General features: G+C 55.6%; 1 protein-coding gene across 3 annotated transcripts; it reads right to left on the reverse strand.

Annotated features, from left to right (window-relative positions):
- Positions 1–225: 225 nt before the first annotated feature.
- Bcan (brevican) lies at positions 226–12409 on the reverse strand. Of its 3 annotated transcripts, none has more exons than XM_041656527.1 (14): positions 12141–12409; positions 9944–10051; positions 9179–9550; positions 8749–8923; positions 8429–8556; positions 7800–8093; positions 6558–6782; positions 5493–6053; positions 3182–3289; positions 2661–2819; positions 1783–1865; positions 1400–1544; positions 952–1163; positions 226–659 (listed from the first exon to the last, which is right to left on the reverse strand). In XM_041656527.1, the coding sequence occupies exons 2-14, from the start codon at positions 10029–10031 to the stop codon at positions 564–566; spliced, it is 2646 nt and encodes an 881-aa protein (XP_041512461.1). In that variant the 5' UTR covers positions 10032–10051; positions 12141–12409; the 3' UTR covers positions 226–563. The 3 variants fall into 3 exon arrangements, with proteins under 3 accessions (XP_041512461.1, XP_041512458.1, XP_041512460.1); XM_041656524.1 differs by lacking the exon at positions 12141–12409 and adding an exon at positions 10685–10706; XM_041656526.1 differs by lacking the exon at positions 12141–12409 and adding an exon at positions 10685–10705 and having other exon boundaries at positions 973–1163.
- Positions 12410–12669: the final 260 nt, after the last annotated feature.

The following is a 12669-nucleotide window of genomic DNA, read 5'->3' on the forward strand; positions in this document are numbered from 1 at the left end:
TCGGCTGCCGCCAAACCAGACTCTTCATTTAGTTGGAGTCCCATAAAGGCAGCAATGAATGCTTAACCAGCTGGGCAACTCTTTGGCACCATGCACTATATCCACCAACTTCTTGGTGACTTCTCTGGTCTTTTTGCAAGCTAATAATCGCAGCAGCCCTACTTACACCTTCGGAGGTTCTAACCCTGTCTGACTGTCCACACTCACACAGAAACATCAAATTTGTTTGGGTTCAATCAACTTTATTTCCATCTGGTTTTGCTGGCATGCCACCCTGCTAATCCTTTCAAAATCAGGAATAAGTAGCACAGTGTCCCTTAGAGAAATCGAGGGACAAGGAGGCAGCTGACATGAGAGAGAAGTTGAGGCACTTAGGGACTTACCCGTTGTCCTGAGGGTAAAACCTGAGGGCCAGGTATGAGAGAGAGGGCCCAGGCTGGGTGGAGCCATCCACGTGTTTCCCAGAAACCCCTTCTGGCACTGTCCAGTCCCACCCCTCTCAGGCCACCCCCTGTTACGGGAAGAGGGCAGTGCTGGGGACAGCAGTATTCCAGGCTTGCTCCTTAGAGACTGGATGGAGGTGTCAGCAGTGCCTTCCTGGGCCTTGGGAGCTGTCCCAGTGGTCTTTCTGGGGTGTCCCCTGAGTGCAGAGCACGAGCCTAGGAAGACACACATATTCATCCTCCACACTGGATGCCCTTAGTCTCCTCAGCACCTTGGTCCTTGCTATTTAACTCCTGATCTTATCAAAATACTTGCCCTGCCCTTAGGAGCCCAAGTGTGGTTGCCTGTTCTCAGCCATTAGCACCTAAGGTGTCTCCAAAACTCCAACCCACTTCCCTCTATGAGCCTTGGAGAGAGGCAGAGGTCACTCCAAAGCTCACACAGTCAGTGAATGACAGACAGAATGGGTCTTCAGCCCAAGGCTTCCAAGTAGCTGCAGGCCCCCACCTGCTTCCTCTTGTCACTCACAGGCCTTCGGGACACACAGGAAATCTGGGGGGCCTCCCAAAGCCCATTTTCTTGGCAGCGGATCAAAGGCAGGTTGCGCTGGGCCAGCCCCTCCCGGCACCGGTATCGTAGTACAGTGTCCACCGCATAGCGCAGCCGAGGACGACCAAATATTTGAGCCAGGGGCAGCTGTGGTGGAGGCCCACAGGACACTGCAAGGGGCATACAGTTAGAAACTGGGAGTCTGGTTTGTGGATGACGGTTCACAGAAACTTGATGGGAAGGAAATGAGTGGCCACAACTGACAAAAAATCAAAATTTCTGAGTAGGCCAATGTAACGCGTCACCCTCCCGCAGTCTGGGGTACACCCTGACAGGTTCTTCTGGGTAGCTTAGCTCTCCTTCTGTAAGTGGCAGCCCCAGCCAGCCTTCCCCTGTCAGCTCTCACCAAGCCCCATCTTGCAGGTGTAGGAGAGGTGGTAGTTGCAGGGTACGTCACTCCACTGGCCCTGGTCATGCCACACCATGACCACACAGTTCTCCCCGGACAGGAAGTAGCTGTCAGGCTGCCCAGGGTTCCAGTTTTCATAGAGCTGGGAAGGGGGAGGAGAGGAGGTGGTGAGCTCAAACCCTATAAATACCAGAAGGAACGCCCTGAGGAAACCGGAGGGAGGATATGGAGGGGCTTTGCAGGAATGAGGCAAGAGCTGGAGACAGGGACAGGGAAAGAAGGGGTCCAGTGGGAAAGACTGGAACGAAGGAAGCGACAGTCCTGGAGGCAGAAGGGCATCCAGGAAGTGACCTAGGCTGCACTGCAGTGGGGGTTCTCACCACAGGGGCACCATCTGACCACAAAAAGTCCCCCTCAATGGTCCTGTCATTGAGTCCAATCCACTGGTACTCCCGATAGCGATCTGGGGAGAAAAACAGAGGTGCAATGAGCAGGAAGCCCTGTGTTCCTGGGCCAGTGACTGACCTTTAGGGAAGTCCAACCAAAAACCTGCTTCCTAGGCAGTTTCTAGGCAGTTGGCTAGGCCTGTGGCTGCTGGCTCTACCAGGAGAGCAGCACCACCAGCGACTGTCTCCATCCCTCCTTTCTCTTTATCCCCCAGGTAAGATAATTATATTTAATATCATACTCTCCCTAAATTCTTGTCTTTTGAAAGCTTTTAATTTTTTAATTTTATGTGTATGGGTATTTCATCAGCATAAATGTCATGTCTCACTGTGTACAGTGTCCTCAGAGGCCAGAGGCCTTCAGATTCCCAGGAACTGGAGTTATAGATGGTTGTGAGCTGTCATGTGGGTGCTGGAAACGGAACCCTGGATCTTTCAGAAAAGCAGCTAGTGCTCTTAACTCGTGAGTCATCTCTCTAGCCTGTCTCCCGATTTTCTTAAGGAACCTCCACACCCCATGGAAGGTTCGGGAGGGAAGGAAGAAGAGCAAACCGTGTTACCACAGAGTTAGGGAAGCAGATGCACCTGGAAAAACAGGGAGCCCGGCAGTCGAGGCCACCCTGCAAATGCGGGACGTGAAGCCCAATCTCCCTACAGCAGGCTTTCCGGTGAGAGGCAGGAGGAGTGAAGGAAGGAAAAGGCAGAGTGAGGAGAGAGGAGAAAGGGAGAAGGAAGTGGGGACGGAGAGGATTAGGAAGCAATGAGGAGTGGGCTTGGCGTGGAGCACGCACCGTAAGCCAGGCTCCACCCACCGTTGACGAAGTCCTGCTCCTCCGGAGTGCAGATGCTGGTCAGATGCGCACCTAGTGCTCGGCACTGGCTTTCTGCGTCCTCCCAGCTCCTCCGTGTGGAAAAGTGTTTATAGCAGGCACCCTGGAAAGCTTCCCAGCCGGGGCTGCAGAACTGGAGGCCTGGAGCACAGGGGAGGGCCCGGTTTAGGCTGCCAAGTCGCAGACTGGCTTCTTCAACAGCCGGCAGCAGGAGGAGGGGGGGCTCGGGGCCACTTTAGAGCAGTCCGGGAGCCCTCAGGCCTTGGGCAGTGGCTAGGACGGCTGGCTCTCCCGCCCTGCTCTGTGCAGCCCTGCCCGCTGGAGAAGCGGCTACCCTCCTCCCTGCTCCGAAGGCTGGACAGAGAGAGCAAGGTTCAGACCAGCCATGTAACTTGCCTGAAGAGCAAGGCCCAAATCAGTGACCACCCTCCACCTTTGGAACTAGCTTATTGGGGTTAAGGTCCAGTCTTTCAACCTGCCTCCCTGCCCCTCCACACACTCACCAACATCGCACAGGTACCCCCCATAGCCCGGCAAACACAGGCAGCGGAAACCCTCCTTCTCCTCCAAGCATGTCCCACCATTGTGGCAAGGGCTGGGGATACAGTCACCTGACAGGAAAGAGAGTGAGGGGGAGGAGCTGTAAGGGGAGCGGTGCAGACTGATTTCTCCAGGGGAGGGTTCGTCATCCCCTACCCAGACACTTTGCAGATGGGGAGGTAACAGTTCTGCTTAGAGTTGGCCTTTGCTATAGCCCATCCCCGAGTTCTGGGCTTCTCTTCTCACCCTAACCTCCCAGTTCTTCACTGACTCATCCTTGCACAAGGCCACCGTGCTCCCACCACTGTGAGCCCCAATCAGCTGATGGGAAGAGGCCAAGAGAGCTCTGGGCTGTCAATCACGAGACCTGGATTCCTGTCAGCCTCAGGCTGGGCCATCGCCTTTTCCAGCCTGCTCTCTGGGCCCTGCCAGAGAAAGAGGCTTCTTCAATCAGCAGTGCAGACTAGATTTCTTACAACTGCTCCCGCCAGCATCGCACAAGGCACAAAGCTTCGTGCTGGCTTCAACAGGGGAGGGGGAAGGAGAAGCTGGGCTGTTTTGCTGGATGACCGAGCACCAGTCAGCCTTTCAAGCATCGCTTCCTTTCTTCTTCCTCCCCAGTGAGGTGAAGCCTGGTCTCAGGCCGTGAAGGTAACAGTCCCAAGATCCTCATATTTGCTTTCTCCAGTCCTTGGGAGATAGACTTTTTTTGTTGTTGTTGTTATTGCTGTTGTTTTTGTTTTTTGAGACAGGGCTTCTCTGTGTATCTTTGGCTGTCCTGTAACTAGCTCTGTAAACCAGGCTGTCCTCGAACTCACAGAGATCCACCTGCCTCTGCCTTCCAAGTGCTGGAATTAAAGGTGTGTGTCACCACACCTGACGGGAGACAGACTTTTAAACCCAGTCTTTGGTCTCCCACTCTCTAAGGCATAAGTCCCACCCTGGCTGTGAGCTACAGGGCCTGCACCTTGGCAGGGTAATATGGGATGACTTGACTCCCTTTGGGTTTTCCTGACACAGCAGGCAGGCGGCCCCTGACATCCTCTGCAGATGATGGGCTGATCCTGCAGCAGCTCCCCTTTCCCACTGCACCCACTGCAAGGCCAGTGGACAGAAAGGCAGCAGCTGCAGTGGGCTAGATGATGATGTCATAGGGGCTACCCCACCTGGGCCATGGAGGAGAGGTGAGAACCAGGAGGGCTCAGCCTTTCCTGAGAGCTTCTGATGGGAACCTTAGGCTCCTCTCAGATGGTGGAAACCAGTTCATTTTCTTCTCCCATCCCACCTCACCCTTTGCATGAGACAGATTCTTGTTAAAGAGTATAAACCCATTTCTCCGGGGGTTGGTTATTAGTGCAGAGTTAGTGCAGGAGGGGAACACTGGGCACAAGGGCTCTTCCTGGGTGCATGGAGGAAGATGATGTACATAAGCCTGGAGAAGCCAGAGAACTAGCTCCATGCAGGAACTACCTGGGTAGGTCACACACCACACCCTGGCTGTGTGAGTTTCTCCTGTAGGTAACAGGGTGATATGTACAGTCAAGTCTGGGGACTCAATAGTATGAAGGGGAAGTGTAGATGGCCCGAGGAGAAACACAGGGGACAGCAAGGGACTGCTGCCCTGTTGGAACAGCAAGGATGTTGGCAGAAGAAGAGTGGCAGAGAGATACATGGAGAGACACAGAGGGGTGGCGAGGGCACACGGAACCAGATTCCTGATTCAGACTCAGTCATGAGCAGAGACAGACAGCTGAAGTTGGACAGGGTGTCAGCACCTGGGTACAAAAGCACTTTAATAGAGATTTGTTTCCAAGGCTCGTTTTCCATAAAACAGTCAAAAAATACTTCACAGAAGTAGTGGCTTAAGGCTCTTTGGGGTGAATATTCTGGTCCCCAGAGGTGAGGGGCACGTATGGTCTCTCAGGCTTCCCTGGAATCACTGCGAGATGATTAAAGGGATGGAACCAAGGGCAGAGGGAGGGAATAGCAGACAATGGGCCTGGCTTCAAAGGGTGTGATGGGTATTCTGTGTGGCCAGTGAAGTGTGAGCTACAGCAGAGGGCCCAGTGGTCGGTAGTGGAACTTGGGTAGCAAAGAGAAACAGAGAACTGGGGTGGGAGATCAGAGCTCCCTGGGAGAGACAGGTAAGGGAATGAGGGCAATGCAGCAGAGGATCTGGGGAGAAGGTGGATTAAAAGCCTACGTGTCAGGTGGTCCAGAATTGGAGAAGGAGAAAAAGGAGAAACGGGGGCATGGAGCCTTCAGCAGAATTACCTGATGAGGGGGCCACAGCCACTCCACCACGGCTGGCACTGTCGGTGGGCAGCACTGGCTGGACCTGCACGGGTCTTCCAGACTTCTCTCCTGAGGGGTTTTCCAGCTCTCTGGTACCCTCAGGGGCCCATGTGGTTGGAAGCAGGGAAGGGCCATCCTCCAAGCTGGAGCTCCCTGCCTCCTCACTCTCTCGAGGGACCCCAGAGAGCTCGCGGCTTCCAGTTTCTCCTGCTACCTCTCTTGCCCCATCTGGAGTGGATGTGAGACTTCCCTCCCTTGGTGGGAGAAAAGTCTCTGTAGGTGGTCCATGGACCCTTGGAGGCCTGGGAGAAGGCGATGCACCCAGCTGCAGAACTGCCCCAGCTGGTGGGGACACCCGGGAGAGTGAGTGCTCTGTTTCAGTGGGGAGAGGGCTGCTGAGCTCCCTGGGCCACACCCACAGGTCCTCCTGCTCCTTCTCTTCCTCTGGAGCCTCCGTGTCTTTGTATTTTTCTTCTTCCTCCAGGGCTACCTCTTCTTCTGAGGACCGGGTAGGTGGTGCAATGGATTGGGTTTCCGATTCTGACCACAGCAAAACGGTTCAGCACCAGAGACAGCACCCCAGAGCAAGCTGGGGAGGGTAGGGGAAGGGTAGGGCCTTGGGGAGGGGACCTGGGAGGCCTGGGAGAGAGGTGTCCTAGGTGTCTGTCGGGAAGAACTCTGACCATTGGCTACACTGTGAGGCAACTCTCTGGAGAATTCTGCAAGCTGCCTCTAGCTCAGGCAGACACGGCTGTTGCACCTCCTTCTCCCAGTCTGCCAAAATTACCTTATCTGTCTGAGGGGTAGATAAGGAATATATTTCCTTCCCAGAGAACACCCTCTAAACACCTGCTTCTCTAGTACAGAGGACTGGAGGTGGAATTTACTTGAATACCAAGTTTGGGAGCGGGACAGGAGAGATGTCTTTTATGGTGGAACTGTTGATGAAGGCCAGAACTAAGCCAGCCCATGACCAGTGGGCTTGCCCTCCTGCCCCCAACTTCTCTAATGGAGTGAGAATACAAGGTATGGGTTTAAAGTTACCTAGGAGAATCCCAGGGGCCTCTGCTGGGTCTTCTGGGGAAGAGGAGCTTCCTCCTGCCCCATTCTCCATGACGGGGATGGAGTAGATGGCCCCTCGAGACTCACTCTCCATAGCTTCCCGAGGCAACTGCAGCTCCTCCAGCTTCTCTGTCACTGTGACAATGGCCTCTAGTCCATCAGAGGCTGGGCTGGAGGCTTCAGAGGAGGCAGAGGGGTGGGCCGAGTCTGTGGCAAGAGGAAAAGGCCAACGGGAGTCAGCTGGCCTGCATCTGAGGCTGGGACAGATCTCAAAAGACCCTGGAATGTGCTTCATCCTCCCACAAGTTCTCACAGGGAGCTCAAGGGCACCCTGGAACATCACCACTCATCCCTCGAGTACTAATGCAGTGCCTGTTAGTTCTAGGCCAAGCATCCTCTGCACATGGTATAGAGAATGCTAGGGAAACTCCATCCTGAGAAAACAGACACAGGCATTAACACATTAGATACACGATAGAAAGAACTCTTTGCTATAAGGCAAAGTGGGGGCTCATTTTCCTTCGGAGGGATCTGGAACGTCTGAATGAACTACCCCCTGAAGAGATGGAACACAGAGTGGGGGGACAGGCTGAGTTTGGGTTGAGAAGGGGACAGACTCCATCTCCCCAGGTACAGTATTCAATGGTCAGTGTCTGAGGTGCTTGGAGCTCAACTAAGGCAACAGAGAAAGGGCTACTTGGTGGCTCAGGGGAAGGAACACAGGACAGAGACTCGAGAACTGGGGTGAGAGGAGCCCAGAGGGCTGTCTCCAGCCAGGACAGATGGATTATACTGTCCTGTTCCAGTGAGCCTTGCTCCACCCACTCCAGACCTCTGTCCTCCATCTCTCCTCCTTGCCCATTCATGCTATTGCCCCCTACTGTTCCCTTCAGGACAAGGCCCTGGGCTCAGAATGTGCACCCTGCTGACTTCCAGGTACCACCCTCTGTCCACTCATCAGCACTCAGTGTTGAAAGACTTGACACTTGTAAGCACACTAAGGAGTTCCTGGGTGTGTGAGGACAGAGATGTGGGCATTGAGGCAACCTTGGAACCGGTGGAAACTGGTACAGACTACTGAGCAGGAGGGAGGTGAAGTGACTCGGAGGGTACAGGGAAGATGACAAACTGGGCACCAATAAGACCCCTGTGGATGAATGGCCAAGAAGATGGTGAAGCTGAGGCTAGACTCCCAGGTCTGGTACTGCTTCTGAGGTTACTCACCTCGGAAACAGTAGACATTGAAGCGGTTCTGCTTGCTGGGGAAGCCAGTCTGATTGGGGAAGAGGAAGAGGGTCTTGACTCCTGGCAGACCCCCACCACAGCGTTGGCTGGGAGTGATGATGGGGTAGCGCACACTGCCGTCAGCCAGCCAACCGGGGCTGCACCGGTCCAGGCCGCCATTCCAGGCTGCATATAGCTGGCCTGTGCTGGCAATCTGTGCACCCCGTTCCAGACAGTAGTCCCGAGCCTCCTCCCACGTCAGCTTGCTGGGAGGGGCGCCTAGAAACAGTTCTCCTGAGTGAGAAGAAGAGCTGGGTCATCCTTCCACCCTGGACTCTTACAGGTCCCTAGGCAAACTCATTCCTAACATGAGGTCATCTTGCCCACCTGATAGTATCAAGGATGGCATGAAACCCAAGGTGCATAGAGAAGCCTGGCCCCAATTCCTTACTCTATAGTACTGCGAATCACTCTCCCTCCCCCGTTGGCAGCTACCTGTTGCCTCCAGAACAGTATTTGGAGGAGTACATCAAGAGCCTGCCTATTCTGCCCTTAGACACATGAAGTCTACTGAAGCCCCAGAAGAAGCCCCAGGCCTTGTTGCAGGAGGGCTTGTCACTTGCAATCACCATTTAGGTCTTCGGCGTAGCAGTAGACATCATAGAGGTCCTCAGGACCCACCACTCCATAGTTCCGGACTCCAGGGTAGCCATCCATGTCTCCATAGCAGGCCTCCCTTGGGTTCTGGATGGGATACCTAAGAGAAGAAGAAGCGAAGGACTGGTGTCTTGCCCCAGGAGGCTGCCCTATCAACCTTTCTGCTGTGTGACAAGTGTGGCAAGGATGTCGGGGTGCAGAAAAGTACGCTCTAGGCAGGGGCTTGTCCACTTTCCTTAGGCCAGTTTTCTTCCCAGAGGCAGGGAGCCCTGGGGAACCTCGATGGACCCACCTTACAGTCTGGTCGGACAGCCAGCCGGCATCACACTGCTCATAACCGCCGAGGTAGGCAGCATAGAGCTGCTCAGGGGTGGCGATTCTGGCACCTATGCGAGCACAGGCTTCCTGGGCTCCAGCAAAAGAGAAAGCATAGCGGGCAGAGCCCTCTCGGTAGAGAAAGACAACCCCTGAGGAGCAAAGAGAACTCCTGAGTCTGACAATCACCAGCGCACTGACTTCCCCTCTCTGTCACTGTTCACAAAAGGCAAAGTCCGACTGAGCTCTCTAGGACTCGTAGGACTGTTTCCCCCCTCTGCTTTCCCAATTCAGCTTGGGCCTTTTGCACATGCAAGGTTTGCTAAGCCTCCTCACACTCAGCTCCCTGGGGGCTAGAGTCCTTTCCTCCCTCTTTCTAGGGACCTCATTCTACTCGCTCTTCTCACCTTTGACCTTGACTTCCACAGCATCACTGCTGTCGTCAATACCATGCTGGACCTCGCAGCGATAGACCCCGGAATCATTGGGCCGCAGCTCGCTCAACACCAGAGACACGTCCGTGAGCGATGCAGGGTAGGCGGGCAGGGCTACTCGGAACCTGTAGGCTTCGTTTACTTTGACCCGCAGCCCGCGAGCCACCAACACCTCAGCCTCCCGATCCCCGGCCAGAAAGGTCCACTTGACCCGGGGAAAGCCCGGCACTGCTCGGCGGCTGGTCAGCGGCCCCAGGTGGTGGACGTGGCATGGGATGGTCAGGGCGCCGCCCAGCACGCCCCGCAGCTGCGTGGCGCCAATGCGCACTCTGAAGGCTCGGTCCTCTGTGGACAGGGGTCAAAGCCCGCTGCAGCCAGACGCAGGACGCACTGCGCCTGTGCGCGTGGCTCCAAGTCCCGCCCCCCAGGACTAACCAGCCTAAGGTGCCTACACCGGGCTCCGAATGCTGATCCCAGCCCAGGTCCTGAATGCGATCCTCCACCCTTAGCCTCCCGCCTTCAGCCCCTTTGCAGCACTGACTCCAAGACGTCCCCACCTTTCAAGGTCCCCAGCTCATCCCTATTCTGCAGTTGGCTCCAGCCCTTGCCCACAGAACTTCCTCATCTGTCTCCTTTCCGGTACCCGGGCTGGAAGCAGATGACTGGGATTGAACGGAGGCAGCTTTCTGCCGTAGGGAAGATGCAGCAGAGACATGGGTCTTCTGGAGGGTTGCTCACCTGAACTGTCCTCTTTCAGATCGTCAGCTAGGACTGAAGGGGCCTGGGTCAGTACCAGGGCTGCCAGCAGGGACAGCAGTGGGATCATGCTGCAAACTGATGGACGAACTTGAGGAGGAAAGAGGAAAGGTGCGGTTATACTTGGGGATGGACTTCCTCTGCCTCTCTGCACATACCAGAATAACCACTAACTCTGTTTCTAATCCCATCTCCTCAGCACCAAGAGGAATCCCCAGCTTCTGTGTGACCTAGCCAAGGCTCTTACCATCTCTGAGTCTCTGTTTCCTTAATTATAAAGAAAAAAAGCACCGTCATTACTACCTTGTGCATTTTGGTGGGGTCATGTGCTTTGAGTGTCTGTCTGTCTGTCTATCTGCCTATCTAGCTGTTATCTATACATTGTTATCGTTGTATATCTATTATCTTCTTGCCTAACTATGATCTACAGCAGAAAGCACCCTATGCACGTGCCAGCACCAGACAGAGTAGATGTTCAATGAACATTTATAACCCATGATGGGTGGCACTGTGCTATCCCTGCACTTGGGTTCTACATCTGTGCGCCCAACCAGTCAGAAAAAAGGAGGCGGTACTGAACACATACAGATTTTTTTGTCACTGTTCCCTAAACAGCATGCATACGCTTGGAAATTGTAAGTCACCCAGAGACAGGTTCCTGAGTATGAAAGACATGCGTGGGTAAGATGCAAAGACAGAATTCCATGCGAGGGGCTTGAGCACCTTCAGGTTCCGGCAGCCACATAGATCCATGGGTGGGGGCGGGTGCACAACTGTGGGCCCACTTTCCCCTGCCCTCAGGTGTCCACAGCGGTAAAGCCCAGCCTTCTCTTCCAGGAGGGCCTCCTAGACTGAACCCAGGCACTGTAGTCGCTCCTGCTTCCTCTCCCCACAAGAACTTGTAAGGAAGCTGCCCCTGGTGCCCAGCATCCTCTGCCCCCTCCATCCCTCCTACTTTGCTCTCAGTCATTCCTCTCTGCCTGGCACGGGCTTTTCCACCGGATCTCCTGGCTCAGAAGCCAGCCGGGACAAAGACCCTGTCCCTGCCAGTCTGGCCTCTATCCAGTTGCTCCTTCCCCCACCCATCTTTTGTGAAAGCCTACAACTTGGAGTATACTGGAGAAGGGTGCGGGGGGGGGGGGGGGAGGCCAGCCCCCGTCTGGCCATCAGCTCTGGAAACACTCTCTTTTTGAGGACCTCAGTGCACTTACACTCTGGGAAAATGCAGGTGGGTGCCCAGAGAAGGCTAGAGAGAACTCTGGGCTACCAGCAGAGCTAAATCAGGAGCCAGGGCATTTGCCCTCAGGAGGAAAAGCTGAAGAGCTAATAAACACAGTCTTTAAGAGCCAGGCCAGAGTCGGAATACTATGGGGACCCAGGTCTACGGATCAGGTACCCTGATGATGCAGCAGGGTACCAAGGTTAGGACGCCAGGCAATTCTTCTCGCAGCCTCCCTCTCTCACTCCTAGTCCTCACTCTGTGTTCACAGCTGGCAATCGCTGGAGCTTAAGTGATGGGGAATTTCCTTCTCTCAGGTCCTGCCATGTCCTTCCAGGCCAGACCCCCCTGCTAACCAGAGCTGTGGCCTTCACTCTTGGCTGGGCTGTGCAAGCTGTAACTAGGATTATCGCTTTGAAGTAAGAAGGGAGTCAGGTTCTGAGGAGAAGGGTTGCTGGAGAGGCCAGGCTGAGCCACTCTCCGTGGGAGCAGTAGCTACTCACACTCGTCCTCCCTTTTACTCGTTTCGGGACAGCAGGGGACTAGAGGGGAAGCCTGAGGTCAGGGGATCCGATTGTCCTGGGACAAGAGTGGCTCCTGTTCGAGGCTCAAGCGCTCTGACCCTTCCCGGAGGCACCGGGGCACCCTTGGCTGCTCCGCATAGCTTCTTCGCTCAATCGCGCACTGGCTCCAGCAGGCTGCGCGGCGGAGGCAGGGAGCTAGCGGCCCGCCTGTACAGCACGCTGTGTGCCTGCCCTAGGATAGGCGCCGCCGACCGCGCCCTCTGGTGCGCGGGGACCTCAGGAAGCTTCGGCGGGCGACCATCCCGGTCGTCCACAGCAGCCAGGCCAGCTGCGCGCCCTTACCCAAGCCCGAATTCTCAAGCTCAGAGAGGTCAAGAAACTTGCCCAAGGTCACACAGCAAGTAAGAAACTGGCAGGGCCCGGCCTCCGCACTCACCTTGTAAAGTCCCCTCGGTACACCGTGCGTCCCGCAGCCGCGGCCAAGACTGCGGCGCAATGCGCGGGCGCGAGCAGGGCCGGGTGTGCGGGACGCAGATGGGGGCGCCAGCCCGCCGGGCGCCGCACAAAACCCCCTTTCTTCTCACGCGCCCCGCCTTCTGCGCCGTCCCCACTCTAGCTGCCCCCGAGGGGGGCTCTGCGCGGTCACGGGACCCGTAGTCTTCTCCGCAAGGGTTCCGGGCGACAGCAGCCAGAGCGAGGGAGGACAAGCGAAGTAGGACAAGGTTCCGCGGACGGGAGCCCAGGACTAACAGCGGGGAGGGCAGAAGGGGTGGGGAGGGAGCAGTGGAGGGAGCTGTGGCTACGCAAAAAGGCGAGTTAGAACACGGGAGAGACTTCTCATTGGTTAAAGGGAGGAGGGCCGACTCAAACTTCGTAGCTCAAAGGATGAAGGGATGATGGGAGCTTTGCCCAGGGAAAGAGGGCGCTGGCGGGTGAAAATGGAAAGCCGTATTCTGAGGTCAGAG

This window comes from Microtus oregoni, unplaced genomic scaffold (assembly GCF_018167655.1).
Source record: "Microtus oregoni isolate MIOR12 unplaced genomic scaffold, Mior012 000007F_ref0000211, whole genome shotgun sequence".
Classification (NCBI taxonomy): Eukaryota; Metazoa; Chordata; class Mammalia; order Rodentia; family Cricetidae; genus Microtus; species Microtus oregoni.